We start from the raw sequence: 15019 nt of genomic DNA on the forward strand, positions 1-15019 counted from the left end.
TTGGGTGACATGGTTTAGTGTGAGGTGTCCCTGCCCATGGCAGGGGGGTTGGAACTGGATGATCTTAAGGTCCTTTCCAACCCTAACTATGATTCTATGAATAACCATTTCTGTTGCCATCTCCCCTGTCCTTCAGTGGTCCTGCAGTGTGAATGTTCCAAAGCATGAGCGGGCTGCTCTGCCTCGATGAGAGCCTCTGCCTGATAAACCTGCAGCTCTTGGACGTTGCTCCTTGCTGATAATTGAAGTTCAGAATCCTTCCCCCTCAGAGGGGACATTCAGAGGTGAGTGTGACAGCTCCGTGGGCAGCAGGGATGGGGCTCTCCGGGGATGCCCATTCCTTGTCCTGCACCGGCTGCACCAGCCTCTATGTGCCTTTGTCATGGTGGGCTGCACAGGCACCAGGAGCATCCATTGGGAACCACCTAGAACAGGATTTATGTTACTCTCCAGGTAGATCTATTTTAAAGCAGTATCTTCTGTGACTGTCACAAGTTCTAATGCATTTTGCTGGGATTGGTCTGCTTATTTTACTGTCAATTTGATTTTAAATGTGCCTTCACAACAGGACACTTGCTTATGATGATAGAGTTTACATACCGCTCCTGAGCTTCTGTACTCTCTTCTTGCTCTCTTGCTTTTGACCCTTGGGTAAATAGGATGCTTACAGCCTCATTCAGCTCCTGTGCTCTTGCAGCTTTGGTCCGAGCCGAGAACCGTACAGACAGGCTCCTAGGCCAGCAGCAGCAGCTCCTAGCCCGGAGGTTTGGCTGCTGTGGTGCTGCTCATCCAAAGCCCTCCTCACCCTGTCTTGCTGTGCCCTGGTGGTGTCAGAGCAGCACCGCTGGGAGCTCCAAACCCAGCAATGTTCTGGAATCAGTTATAACCTGGTCCCTGCTGCTTGCGCCAGTGACCTTAAAGCACTTCTGCCCCGTGATTTATTTAAGCACTGATGAATGATGCATTTCTGGCACTTCAGTAATTCATGTGAAGGCTCTTTGGAGTCAACTCCACATAACGTACCTCTGTGTGCTTGCTGGTGACTGACGATGTCAGACGATGGTTTCATCTGCTTCCTTCTCACTTTTTAAAGTGGCCTTGGATTATCCGCGGCTCAAACAGTGAGGAGGACAAGTTCAGTGAGGACACCTCCAACTGTCGGTGTCTGTTGTGAAAGAGGGAGCTAAGTCTAGAGCGAGGTAACAGCACACGTGACTGTGAGCATCTCTAGGCTTTAAGGAAAGGTATTTCGGGGCTGTATTTGTGTGCAGTGGAAGCTCTAATGTCAGCCAGTGGAGATCAATGTGACAGGGAGTACAGCAATGAGCCTTGTTAATTTAACTGCAACTGTGTTAATGGCTGAGGTCTGCCTGTGCTGGAAGGAATAGATCCTTATGGATTTACCAAAGTGATGGTTCATCTGGGGAGAGGCCTAATAAAGGGTGGTGAGGCTGGATGCTCTTTCTGGCGATGTAATCCTTGCCCTTTTGAAGGGAACGTGTTCTAATTCTGTGTAAGGCTCCAGGGTCTCCTTTGCAGCCACTGTTCTGGATGGTGCTTTGCCTGTTTTACAGTATCAGTTTTCCAAACAAAGCCACCCCTTTTCAAGCGCGTTCTGTCCAGGCAAGCACCTGGAAGTGATGTTCCTGTAGGCGCGATTCCCTACATCCACCCGACAAAGGCCCAGCAGGGAAGGGCACCTGGAGCCCATCTGCATCCGCCCCTGTGCAGGGCTCCCCGACCCCAGTGGCCCAAAGACCAGAAGTACCAAAAGTGAGGCTCTTCAAATACCTGCTTCCTGTTCCAGGCTGGAGCAGCTGAATCCCTGTTCTTCCCGTTTCCTCCATTTGGATTTTTGTTTTCCTCGTCTCCTTCCCCTGTTTCTTCCTACAGAACCAGCCTGGAGCTCCCAGAGCTTCCCCACCGGAGCCTGGCCCAGTCTGGAGCTGCCCTTGTGCTGCAGAGTCCCGGTTCGATGGCATTGGAAGCAGCAGGAATCCGGGGCTCCCAATGGAGGGATGCACAAACCCAGGGCAAGGCTCTGGGGGCATGCGGGTAAAACACATCAATGTTGCTCTTCCTCCAGCCCCCCCACAGCCGCCCTGACAAAGATAGAGCTGTTTGACTTGTTGATTAGCAAAAACATTAGCAGACCTCCTGTTTCAGGCATGAATAATTAATGTTTGTTCCTCATTAATTTCTTGTGGAACAGAGTCCTGTTGGGCTGCATTTAGATGCATTTCTAGAATTGAGAGCAAATACAAGACGAAAGAGCAGCCTGACAGATCAGGGCTCGTTCCGCCCCCCAGAAGATGCTGTCTGGTTGTTTCTATTCTCCCCATCGAGACCAGGTCGGGTTCATTTTTAACAAGCACCATGGCCTTTGCTCAATTTTCATTTCATGGAATGATACAAGAAACAAGCTCTATAATTCATGCCCATTACAAGTGAGTACAAGACCTCCCTGTTGGCATGAACTCTCCGGCATCCTGTGTTCTGGGGACTTCAAATCAAAACCTTGTCTATGGCAAGATCCAAACCTTGGATTCCAGTAGTTTTGCAGGTGCTGCTGCCGAGGATGGGCTCTTTGTTCCACCTCCATCAAAAAAAGTGCTTCAGGGCTGCCCTTTGGCACCTCTTTTTCCAACGTGGCCACAGCGCTTTTCTGAACCTAAAAGCTTTTCAGTTCGGAGGCAGGATCAGCCCTGGCAAACACCCGCTCATCCTCGCAGGGCTGCCACTGACCAGGGGCATGGCCAGGACCTGGCTCTCCAAGATCTCCTCACGTGCAGGCAGCAACACTTCGTTGTCTTTACTTGCAGAGAATGAGAGTGAGCACTTGGGTTTAACCTGAAGCCACACACAAACCCCAGGTACCTCCCATCCCTTCCCTGGAAGGACGGGCAGGAGCCAGCCTGGCTGCTGGTCCTTCAGTGCACTGGCGAGTGGGGACCCTGCCTGGGCGCGAGCTGGGAGGGATGGAGTCCTGGGAGGGAAATCTCACTGCTGCTTCCAGCCCACCAGCAGCAGGACCTGTGTGCAGTTATCCTGCTTCCCACACCCTCCTCGCACCCACAGGATCCCCCCGCCTGTTGGACACAGACTTCCCAGGTCTCAGCCTCACCAACAGCACGAGGTGGGAGCAGCAAAAGATGAAGCGTGGGAGAGAGACATGGGATGAAACCCAGGGTGCAGACTGTGCTGGTGGCAGCTGGATTGGCTGCTGCACAGCTGTTACCGGCTCAGCACTGAGATCCACAGCTGGTGTGGGAACAGCACGGACACCATGATCCAGAGGGGCTCACAGGACCCCCTCCTGCAGCTCCACGGCTCATTCCACCTCCAGGTTTGTCCCGGCCCTGGACTGTGGTGACCCTGGGAAAGCAGCAGAGCCCCCCAGTGCCTGCCTGCCTGCATGGGATGAAGGCTCTTGCCTCAAGCTGCCTGCACAATCTCTGCTGCAGGACCCAGTTGAGCACCTGCCGAGTGGCACCTTTGGGGCGATGCCGTTTGCAGCTTTTCTCTCTGAAACAGTTTCCATCCCACCCCGCTCTGTTAAAAACTTCCCAGAATGGGGATGGTCCCTCCCTGCCCTCGCATCAACCCTTTGAGTGCTTTGGAACCCCCTTAAGCACCTTTCACCCTCCCAAGCCTCCCCAGGCCAGGCCCCGCATGACCCGCACCGGGAGCGGTTTGCCGCAGCGTGGTCCTGCCTCCCTGTGTGACCCCGTTACTTCCCATGCTGTGGAGGAAGGGCTCCTCTAAACCCGAGTGCTCTGGTGACGTCCTATCGCCACGGAGCCGTCCTTGTGTCAGACCCCTCCCTGTGGCACGGTACTGAGCCGGGCAGCTCCTGTAACGTTGCAACTTTCTTGTTGCTTTGTTAAGTTGGGCTCTTCAATCTCCTTAATGAGTAAGAGAATCAAGCCAGGTAATTGATGCTTGGCCATTTAGCTGATGAATAATTGACTGTCTGGGTAATCCTAGATAGTTCCTGATCAGATTGTGTGGTGGAACAGCCATAGCATACGGGATGGTGCAGGGCTCATGCTTCTGGGGCTCTGCATCACCAGAGCATGGGCAGCAGTCAAGAGGGCATTCTCCTCCTCTGCTGCGTTCTGGGGAGACCCCCCCTTGCAGAGACCCCCTGATCCAGCTCTGGGACAGCAGCACAAGAGGGATGTGGAGCTGCTGGAGTGAGGCCAGAGGAGGCCATGGAGCTGCTGCGAGGGCTGGAGCAGCTCTGCTCTGGAGCCAGGCTGATAGAGCTGGGCTGGGTCAGCCTGGAGAAGAGAAGGCTCCTGAAGGGGAGACCTGAGAGCAGCTCCAGTGCCTGAAGGGGCTGCAGGAAACCTGGAGAGGGGCTTGGGACAAGGGCCTGTAGGGTCAGGTCAAGGGGAATGGCTTTAACCTGCCCAAGGGGAGACTGAGCTGAGCTCTTAGGCAGAAGCTCTTCCTGTGAGGGTGCTGAGGCGCTGGCACAGGGTGCCCAGAGAAGCTGTGGCTGCCCCATCCCTGGCAGTGTTCAAGGCCAGGTTGGACACAGGGGCTTGGAGCAAGCTGCTCCAGTGGAAGGGGTCCCTGCCCATGGCAGGGGTTGGAGCTGGATGAGCTTTAAGGTCCCTTCAACACAAACCAGTCTGGGATTCCAAGATTTTGTGATAACGAAATGCTGCATCTCAGCACCAGAACATAGCGTGTCAATCTTGAGCGAGGTCTCAAAAACCCAAATTCCTTTTCAGATGCCCAGTGAAGACAAATGTGAGAGCAACAGGAAACCTACCAGGACCTGGGATGGGCAGGACAGGAAGCCAAGGCTCCGCAGAGGAGACAGAAAGTGGGTACGCTTTTGCTCCCCCCTGGAGCAAAGGGAAAGTGTCCTTGTGTTAGCTGTGCTTTAGCGCACTGGCAGGTCTCAGAAGGTGAGTACTGCAGTGGTCTGCTCCAGAGGAGCCAGATTTGTTGTGGTTGTTTCAAATGGTAATTTAAGAAAATGCAATGGGGCAAGTTATGCTGGCTTTGTGACTGTAATGGGTAACGCTGCTCATAGTCAGCATGAAGTCATGGAGTCAGCATGTGCTGTGTATGAAGTAACACGTGGTTGTATTTCAAACTTCCCATCAGGCCTGTGTAAGCATTTATTATAGCATTCTTAAATTGAATTAATGCCATGAAGCCAAGAGCCTATCGCCAGTGCTCTGTGATGGGCTTTGAGTTACATTCCAAATAACAATGGTTTGGTGTATTAGAAAACAGAACTTCTGAATCGTGATCAAGTGCAAAATAGCCCATGCTTTGAATCTGATTTTCCCTTCAGCTTTTCAGCGAGTCTCCTATGATGTTTCATCAGGGTTTGGTGGGTTTTTACTTCCAGTAGTACCATTAATTATTTACCAGTAGGTGAATGATCTCTGAAATCTATTGCAGTGACACCTTTGAGCCTGCAGATAGTTTCTGATGGCAAACCACCTGATCTCTTTTAACTTATTGTTTATCCTTTGGACTCCTCTCCCCTGTTTGTGAGGTGTAACGGCAGTCGACAGGGCCAGGAACATCAATATTTCACAGCTTTAATTACAGGGAGCGCAGCGGCTCCGTTACCCAGCCCAGTTTTGTTCAAGGCAGCTGCTGTCAGGAGCGAAGGAAAACCCTGTGCTTGGAACAGGCAGTGGGGAGTGTGTTCGGGTGGGCTGTGACAGAGAAGTGCTCAGAGCTGGGAGCCCAACCTGAGCTCCACACCCAAGGGGTGATGCTCAGCTGCAGCGCGGCCTCTGGACAGCACTCGGGAATGGGGAAGGAGGTGTTCCCATGTCTCTGTCTCCTCCTTCTTTGAAAGGGAAACAACAAGGGAGAGATGGAAAAAAGATGCCACCCAGTGCAAACGATCCTGGAGCCAGGGCTGGTAGACGTGCTTTGAGCAGCGGGCACTGCCTCTGGCTTTACCCCCAGCTTCCCATTCAGAACCTCTTCTTTATCTGTGTTAACCAGACAGCAGTGGAGAGGGGGAGGGCTCAAAGCAAAACCAAACAAAGGCTTGAAATTTATCCCTCTATTAATTACTCGCACCCCAGCAGGGCTGCTGTGAATATGGTGCCACTTCAGATAAAACTTTCATGCCGCTCTTTAGGCCCTCTGAAATATAAATGATTTCCGTTAAATGTTTCATCGCAAATCAGGGCTCGCAGCTTTGCGCAGCGCGCTGGGAGGAGGCCGCTTTGCGCGCTCCCCGCTCCTGCAGCGCGGGGACCCCGCGCCCCGACCCCGCTGCGCGCCCCATGGCGCTCTCCGCGGTGCTGCCGCCGGAGCCCCGGCGCTGTCCGTGGTGCTGCCTCCCGGAGCGCTCCCCCCCGCTCCGGCGGGCAGCAGCTCCGCCGCCGGTCGCTGCCTCCGCTCCCTCGCAGGGCCCGGCTGGCGGCGGTGTCAGGGAGCCGGGAGAGCGGCCCCTGCGGCCCCACTCTGCGGTCCCTGAGCCCCCGCAGAGCTCTCGGGGACTTCAAATCCAGCGGCAGGTTTTTACTTGGGTGGTTTCAGCCCTGCAGAGCCCTCAGCGGGCCCGGGCCATCGAGTGCCTGGAGAGGTGCGAAACCGGACAGAGCAAACCTGGACCGCCTACGGGTGCTGTGGAAACGTCGGGGCGATGTCTCCCGAGGAATGGGGGGGGGGGGGGCATTGGCCACACTGAGGGTCTCTCTCCCCTCCCGAACCTCCAGCCCTTGGCAGCGCTCGGAGCCCCCTGCTCGTTTTACCACGCCCCGTGCTCGACACCGCGTTTCACGGGATTGACGAGGGCCCGGGCTCCGAGGGGCGGAGGGGGCCCGGGCCTGCAGCAGCCGGTACTCCCGGGGCAGCGCTGCGGAGCCACAAAAGCCACCGCCCCCTCGATCCGCTCCTGTTCTGGTTACGCTCCCCCCGCGGCGGGTAACCGAGCGGCACTGGTCCTGGCCGCGGGAAGCGCCTGGCAGCGGCGGGTCCCAGGGCCCTCCGGTCCCGGAGCGGGGCCACTGCCGGGGCTGGCCGGGGAGGCGATGCCCGGGGCTGCGAGACTCTCCGGGCCCTGACGGCGCGTCCCGCCGCCCCGAGCAGAGCGCTGTGGAGGGCGGCCAGGAGGTCCCACTGCCCGTGTGTTGCCCGCGCTGTCCCACTGCACAGTACCGCACTTCACTGCACCGCACTGCACAGCACAGAGCAGCACAGCACCGCACTGCACTGCACTGCACGCCTGCGCGGGGCCCGCTCCTGGCAGGCAGCATGTAAGATGAGTGAAGATGCGGGGGGGGGGGGGAGCGGGCGCGCAGAGGCAGCGCTGCCATCGAACATCGCTCACTCGGGCAGCGGCGGGGCAGGGAGCGAACCCCGAGTCGATGCCAGGGGCTGCGCACCCGCGAGGGGCGCAGGACGATGGCCCTGAACGCCAAGCAGCCCTTCACCATGCCCGCCGCCCTGCAGGAGCCCAAGTTCTCCAGCCTGCACGCCAGCGCGGAGGCGATGCGCAGAGTTTGCCTCCCGGCCCCGCAGGTACGTAGACGGAGCGGAATTACCGCTTTGAGGCACATTTTCTGACAGGCACCGACTTAATGTTTTTTTCATGTCACCAGAAACACTCGCGCGTCTCGGCGCCCCTCTCCCCCCTCTCCCGCTCCCGTCTCTGATCCGCACGTCTGCGCGAGCTTTCCTATTAATTTTTATGACCTGAGCTCCGAGGAGGAACCGCGGTGCCGGGGCAGGTTTTTCAGCCGGCGATGACAGTATTCCCCACTGACTCCGCCATGCGCGTTCTTGCTCGCAGCTCCAGGGCAATATATTCGGGAGCTTTGATGAGAGCCTGCTGGCCCGCGCGGAGGCTCTGGCCGCCGTCGACATCGCCCCCCACGCCAAGGGCCACCCCCACCACCACCACCACCCCCCCTTCAAGCCGGACGCCGCGTTCTCCGCCATGAGCGGGGTCCCTTGCGCCGCCGCCGCCCTCCCGCTGCCCGCCGCGCTCCCGCACCCGCTCCCGCACCCGGCGCTGGACGGCGGCGACCTCCTGGAGCACCTCTCCTCGCCGCTGGCCGTCGGGGGGCTGCCCGAGCCGCCGCCGCTGCCGCCCGCCGCCCCCCTGGCCCTGCCCGTGGGCGCCCCAGGGGGGCCGCCGCCGCCCGCCGCGCCCGAAGCGGGGTCGGACCCGCGGGAGCTGGAGGCCTTCGCGGAGCGGTTCAAGCAGCGGCGGGTGCGGCTGGGGGTGACCCAGGCCGACGTGGGGGCGGCGCTGGCTGCGCTGCAGCTGCCGGGGGTGGGCGCGCTCAGCCAGAGCACGATCTGCCGCTTCGAGTCGCTGACGCTGTCGCACAACAACATGGCAGCGCTGCGGCCGGTGCTCCAGGCCTGGCTGGACGGCGCCGAGGCCGCGCACCGCGACCGCGCCGCGGGCCCCGACCTGCTGCCGGGCACCGAGCGCAAGCGCAAGCGGACCTCGATCGCCGCGCCCGAGAAGCGCTCGCTGGAGGCGTTCTTCGCGCTGCAGCCGCGGCCCTCCGCGGAGAAGATCGCGGCCATCGCCGAGAAGCTGGACCTCAAGAAGAACGTGGTGCGCGTCTGGTTCTGCAACCAGCGGCAGAAGCAGAAGCGCATGAAGTACTCGGCGGTGCACTGACGGCACCCGGGCCCGCCGCACCGGCACCGACAGCCCCGACGGCGCCGCCTCATCGCACCCCCGGGACGGGACGGGACGGCACCGCGAATCTCCCTGCGCCTCCGGGGCATTCCGGGACCGCAGCCGATCGCGGCGGCGGCGGAGGGTCCGCGGTTTTTCGGACGGGCAGGGCCGCTCCGGGCAGAGCCGCCGCTCCCCGCTCCCCCCGCCCCGGAATAAAGCTTTATTTTTCCATCCGAAGGGACGTGTCTTTCCTCTCCGCCCGCGCGGGCAGCACCGAAGGAAACACCGGCCAGTGCAGACCAAACCAACACCCTTCGGCGGCCCGTCTCCCCCCCCCGGAAATGCGCCGGGGCTGTGCCCCGCCGGGCCCCCGGTACCGCCCGGTGACCCGGCAGCAGCTCCCGGGCTCGTCCCGCCTGTCGGGTGGGAGCACAGGCAAAACCCACCGCGGGCTCCTTTCTGATGCTCTTTAGAAGGGGAAAAGGTTTTTATTTAGGACTCCGAAGCACCTTAACGATTAAAAATGAGCACGAGCCTCCTCGGAATATTTCCCTTCAGCGTTTCAATGAGTGACATCAAACCGGGAGCCGGGTCCCAGCCGCCTCCCCAGTTGGGGAAGGACCAGCGACCTCTCAAATCCAGCCTGGCAATTGCCGGGAGCCGGGGCGCTCCTTGGCTCCGCGTTTCCCCTGTCAGCCCCAACGATTTGTCCCCAAATGTCCTTCAATAATAAAAGCCCTTGTGCCATTACACTGGGGGTCCTGAACACTTGATGATGCAATATTAATTCCTACCGTAGGATCAAAGGGGCCGAGTGCAGCCCAGGCGGCATCCGTCCCCCGACTCTCCTGGTGCCGCCGGACGCGGGGCCTTTCCGCGGGTGCTTTTATGCAAACGAGCCAGGTAAGAGGCGGTTCCGTCCCTTCCCTCGTCCCGTGCATGGCCGGCAGCGTCCCCCAGAGGTGGCCCCTCGGGCTGGAGACCGGCTCCGGCGGCCGTCGGGGCGGCGGGACTGGGGCTCGTTCCAAGCGCGGTGCCGCTGGCTCGGGAGGAGGGATCAGCCTGAGCCCCCGGCCAAACCCCCCCGCCGCTTCACAAGCCTTTATGTTCTAGTATGCGACAGGAATAACAACCCTCCCAAAGCTGTCCTCGGACTGGGTTATTGTCCTCTCGGGCTGCGTTAAGCCTGAGCCTCACTTAGCCCGTGTTTCTGCTCACCTGCCTGAGAGCCTTACAGACCTGGTGGCCGTTATCTTCCTGCCTGTTCGCTTCTGGAGGACATCGGGTCGTGCTTATCATGGCAAAGGTGTCACCGCAGCGTCACTTTTGGGAGCTGGTTTTGCCGAGATCTGCACTTTTTGTGACAATTCTACATTTCTTCGTTTGGCCAGGTCTGGAGAAATGGCTTAAAGGTGTAAACCCAGTCCTAAAGGAACTCTCCCAGACTTGCAGTAGCTGTCCCAGAAGCGGGCTCCCGTGGGCTTCTCCCACTCAAACACGCTGATCGGGAGACCTGAAGCTCCTGCTCCTCCTAGCTCCCTGCCCTGTATTCCCGGTTTTCCTGCATGGACACAGTGCTGCAGAGGCTCTGCCCGGATTTCCCTCTTTGCAAACCCCGGGTTTATTTCCACCCGGCAGGTGCAGGTTTGTGCCTTGCTCTGCCCCACACACAGGACCCGACACCTCTCCCGGGGCTTGGCTCTGGAGGTCACCCACGAGCTGCTTTAGTCACTGCCGATGCCTGAGCCTTCCCCTGGCTGTGCCGGGCCGCGCCGGGACCCCCTTCACCCTCCCAGGGCACCGACTCGGTGAGGAGCTGCCTCCAAAGCTCCCTCCGCTCCCTGTTGCTCTCTCCAGGCGCGTGAGGATCAGGATTCCCCGCTCCCTGCAGGACCGCGGGGGTCCTTGTCCTGGTCCGCAGGGCTGTGGGACCTCCCCGGGACACTTCCTTCCTCCCAAGCCCACCTCCCACAGGCCAGGCCTGCTGAGAAAGAGCAATCCCTTCAGTGAGCCCCTGCAAAGCACCGGAGATGGGCTGGGAGATGCCGGGCGAAGCCGGTGCGTGTCCCGCGGGCATCCCCGGTCTCTGGTTTCTGAACAATCAGTTCATTTTCTTCCCCACTCCCTGCTTTTTCCTCAATCTGCCTCTCGCCGTCTCCCGGGGACTGCGCACTGAGGATGAAAGCGCAGCGACCCAAACAAGCCACCGGCGGTGCTCATCCCATTGATTCTTACACCAAAGATTCTTACACCAAACCTCCCTTCATGCACGAAGGATGGAAAAATGATCCCGTTAATAAGTGCAGGGAGCAAATCAATCGAGGCACATCTGATAGCACAGGAGGTGGGGGGGAGCCCCAGGTGTACAAAAGCACACCTGTGGAAAGGGGGGTGGAGGGACGGCGACACAGGGAGGTGACAGCCTTGGGATGGGGCATGTGGGGACACCCGGCAAGAGAGGGCTGGTGGTGCAGGGGTTTGGGGTGTGCGGGGTGGGGGTGATGAGGTGTGCAGGGTAGGCTGAGGTGTGGGAACAAGGCCATACGATCAGCTGGGTTGGAAAGGACCTTTAAGACCATCAAGTCCCACATTTGTTTCCCAGAGTGATTTTCAGCTGCAAAAATCCCATCTTCCAGGGTCTTTTTTCTCTGCACTTCCCCGCTCCAAGGTTTCGCTTCTCCCGAGTTTGGGAGGAGGAGGTTCGCCCTCCCCTGGGGACACATCCGGTTTGGGATACAACGTTCCTTAGGCCAGCAGCATCTGATGGAACTGCTCCGTGACACCAGCCCAGCCTCAGCGCCGGGCCCCCTGCCTTGGCTGTGTTCCACAAGGCAGGAGGGAGGATCAACGCTTGCACCCGGAGATGTGGGACCTCAGGCTGAGGAATGCCATGGCGCTGGGGAAGGGGGACCCCGAATCCCAGCACCCCGGGCAATGGGGTCCTGTTCAGCCCAGCCCAATCCATACCAGACCAGTTCAATTCAGACCACCTCAGCCCTTTTCAGGCCAGCTGAGCACGGGATCAGCGCTCAGCGCAGCTCCAGGACTGTTCCTGGATGCCCATCTCTGAGCAGGGCTTCCAAGAAGGGGCATCTGGCCTGGCAGCCCCCTGTCCCCAGCACCCCGCTGACCCCAGCAGCTCAGCACAGGGACGGGCCTGGCCCTTCTGTCACCCGCTGGCTTGGAGACCCTCTGATGGGAAAGGAAGCCCCACTGCTCGCCGGTGTAAAGCAAGAGGAGCTCATTCCAGCCATAGAGCCCCTGTAGTTATCTCCAGGGCAGGATATTTTAGAGCAATTCAATGAGTTTGTCTTTAATGACACCAGTTGTGCTTTGCAGTTTGCCTGGAAATGATATAAATTTATTCCATCACCAAGACATGGCTTAGACCACTTAAGCAAATTTAGAACTCTGTATGGAGACACGTCACAACATTTTCAATCGAATTTTGTATGGAGCAAAAGAGCACAAGAGGAAAATTAAACACTGGTTTCAGATCCAAAGGGAATTAATGTACAATAACGCTCCGTGAACCCGGATCAGCTGCTGTACAATGGCACTGACACACAGCAAACGTCTCCAACTGCCTGCAGCACGTGGAGCTCCTACACAGAGCATGCACTAGGGGTGGCCTCAGAGCCGCTGAGCCCCAGACCCCCCCCAGCCACCCTGCCTGTGGGTGCTGCGGCTCAGGTAGGGGCCTGTGGGGCAGGGGGGGCTGCACTGGGTAGGAGCAGGGATCCCCGGTTGCAGGCAGTCAGAGCAGAAGGGGGTGCACAAAAACACCTCTTGGCTGCAGATCTGCTGCCTTTGCTGGGGCGTCGCTGAGGATTCATGAAACGTTTCTGGGGCATAAGTGCAATAATCGTAAATTCAGGATCTGGTAGCAGTCACCCTGCACCCTGCACCCCACGGCGACATGCGAGGGGCTCCACAAGCCGCGTGTGCGGAAGGAAGCACCAAGGGGCTGGATGCTGAGGGGTCTGGACTTCACTGCACTGGGCTGCGGCTGGGACCTGGGCTCTGCTCCCCCTGGGTTACACCTTTCCTTGAGAGCTTCTCCTCCCAGGAGAGCAGGAAGCCGGGAGCAGTGGGGAGGTTAATCACTGCCAGCATTTACTTGCTTTTTAAACTTGCATGAGTTTGGAGATCAGAACGGAGAGGAGATGTAGGGCAGATGGATTTGCAGGGAATCCTTTGATTCCCTCCTCCTCGAGGCTGCTGTGTCTGACACCAGCCTTCTGCGAGCTTACACCAGCCCTTGTTTACACAGGGTGAGCCCTGCTGCAGGACCCTGGGAACACTGGGTATGCTGCTGGGGGGAGGATGGTGGCACAGGGACACCTGTGGGGGAGAGGGATAGCATGGGGAGCACACAGTGGTCCAAGGTCTCCCTGGCAGCACCCAGGGGTCTTCAGACCAGAGAATTGGAGTTGTGAAGCATTTCAACCCTGTTGGCAGCATCAGTACTCGGTCAGAACATCCCTGGGGTGCTCCGCATAGAGCCAGGCCCCAGCTCCCCCCATCTGCATCCTGTTTGTAACCAACTGCTTCTGAGCTTCGATCCATCCTTGTCTCTTCCCCCCAGAACCGGTGACACCGCCCAGGCCGAACGCACCAGAGGCTGCACGGTCCTGTCTGCCTCTGGCCGTGTGCTGCCAGGAGCCCTTGGGAATCTGGGGTCAGTGCAGGCCGGCGCTGCCCGGGGGGGCAGAGCGATGCTCACAGCCCCTGCACACGGGGCACATGAGCCAGTCACGTAGTGTCAGCGGCTCCGTGTCGCAGTCGCATTGGATGCCACGTGCGGGCACCTTAACATGGAAAACGCATTAGCTCCCACAGAGGAAACCTGAGCAAACCGGCTGTGAGGGCCGTGTCCTGGGTTTCCACACCGGTCCCGTCCTGTGGGATGGCGCGGCAGAGCCGAGCGGAGCACGAGGAGCCGCTTCGCTCCAATTCACCGCAGCCAAAAGGACACGGGACTGGGAGCTCCCCCCGGGACAGAACAGATCCCATCACTCCTGCAGCCCTCCGCATGTCACCCCATGGCCTCTGCCAGCCTCATCCCCCGAGGGTCAGCCCCACGGACACTGGGGACCCTCCCGTTCCGCTGCAGGAGCAGGAGAGCGCATCCACCCTGTCCTCCACCAGACAGCTTCTATCCTAAAGCTGCCTCATTAAACGTTAACCCCGAGGCGGAGCGCTCCCGGTCTCGCAGGGAAAGGCACATTTTCAGTGCTCTGTGGAAGTCCTCCTCTCCCCTGTACCCCATCACACGCACACGCACGAGGCTGGCACGTGGCCACCCCAGCCCGCACCTCCCACCGGGAAGGGAAACGGAGCTGTCCCGGGGCTGTCCCCTGAGCTGACCCCGCGGCCCTTCCCGGCCCATCCTGCTCCCCTGGGGGGGCGCTGGGGGGGTCCGGGGGCGCTTCAGCCCTGGCAGCACTCGGGCAAACCGCGTCTGCCCCACACACCCTGCCCCTGCGCCCGCGCTCTGCGAGGGAGCTGAGCCAGCCCCGGCCTGCAGCCCCCGGCAGCGCGGGCTGGGGAAGGGGCCCAGGACGAGCAGAAGCCGTGGTCAGAGCTGGAGGAGAGCCCGGCACGAGCAGAGATGCACCCGGGGCACCTCAGCGTCCGTGTACAGCCCCCACCCGCCAGCCGGGAGCCGGGTCCGTGCCCCGGCACCGGGACCAGGCTGCTCGGCGGCGGGGCTCTGCTGGGGGGTCACCGGTGGCTGAGCCCTGCTGCCACCTCCCCGGGCATCGCCTGATGGCAGCACAGCGCGGTCCTGCGGCAGCGGGAGCAGCGGCGGTGGAAACGGGAGAGCAGCAGCACCTAGGCACATCAATAATGCATACAATGCCAGCAGCAACAAAGGCAGAGAGGGACCTGAAGCAGGAGAACAGAATATCACAGAGCTTTTTAATGGTCTGTTTCTATCAGCGTCAGCTCCGTGGCTGGTTTCAGGCAGAAGTTTCCCTGGACACCCCCAGAATTCCAGGCTGAGTGTGCAGTGCCCTGTGGCTGTCACTGGTCTCCAGTGCTTCCAGAAGGACCTGGGTGTTGGGTGGCATGGTCCCTCCTGGCCAAGGGGCTGCAGGGGATGGCTGTGGCACAAACAGCAGGCAGAGAGGCTGGGCATGGCTCTGTTGGCTGTACTTCCCCTGTAAGCTCCCGAGCCTGAGTGAAACCCTCTGCTTTGGCTGACTGGGCACCTCCATGGAACTCACACCCATCTCTGCAGCTCCCACCACAGCTGAGCTCTGCAGGCCCTGTCCTGCATTATCAGGGGAGTCTCAGACTCCCCACGTACATTAAAACCAGGATTTAGATAAATACAGGGAAAGCATCAGGCCAGAGCAGGGAGCTCTGTGCCAGGGT

At 59.5% G+C, this 15019-nt stretch overlaps 1 protein-coding gene across 2 annotated transcripts; it reads left to right on the forward strand.

Annotated features, from left to right (window-relative positions):
* The first annotated feature begins 6989 nt into the window (after window positions 1-6989).
* POU4F3 (POU class 4 homeobox 3) lies at window positions 6990-10639 on the forward strand. Of its 2 annotated transcripts, none has more exons than XM_062638204.1 (2): window positions 6990-7515; window positions 7787-8741. In XM_062638204.1, the coding sequence occupies exons 1-2, from the start codon at window positions 7399-7401 to the stop codon at window positions 8630-8632; spliced, it is 963 nt and encodes a 320-aa protein (XP_062494188.1). In that variant the 5' UTR covers window positions 6990-7398; the 3' UTR covers window positions 8633-8741. The 2 variants fall into 2 exon arrangements, 1 of the variants encoding a protein (XP_062494188.1); XR_009968406.1 differs by lacking the exon at window positions 7787-8741 and adding an exon at window positions 9435-10639 and having other exon boundaries at window positions 7407-7515.
* Window positions 10640-15019: the final 4380 nt, after the last annotated feature.

Source organism: Pezoporus occidentalis, unplaced genomic scaffold, assembly GCF_034315485.1.
Source record: "Pezoporus occidentalis ecotype Australia unplaced genomic scaffold, CSIRO_AGI_Poc_V1 ctg55, whole genome shotgun sequence".
Lineage (NCBI taxonomy): Eukaryota > Metazoa > Chordata > Aves > Psittaciformes > Psittacidae > Pezoporus > Pezoporus occidentalis.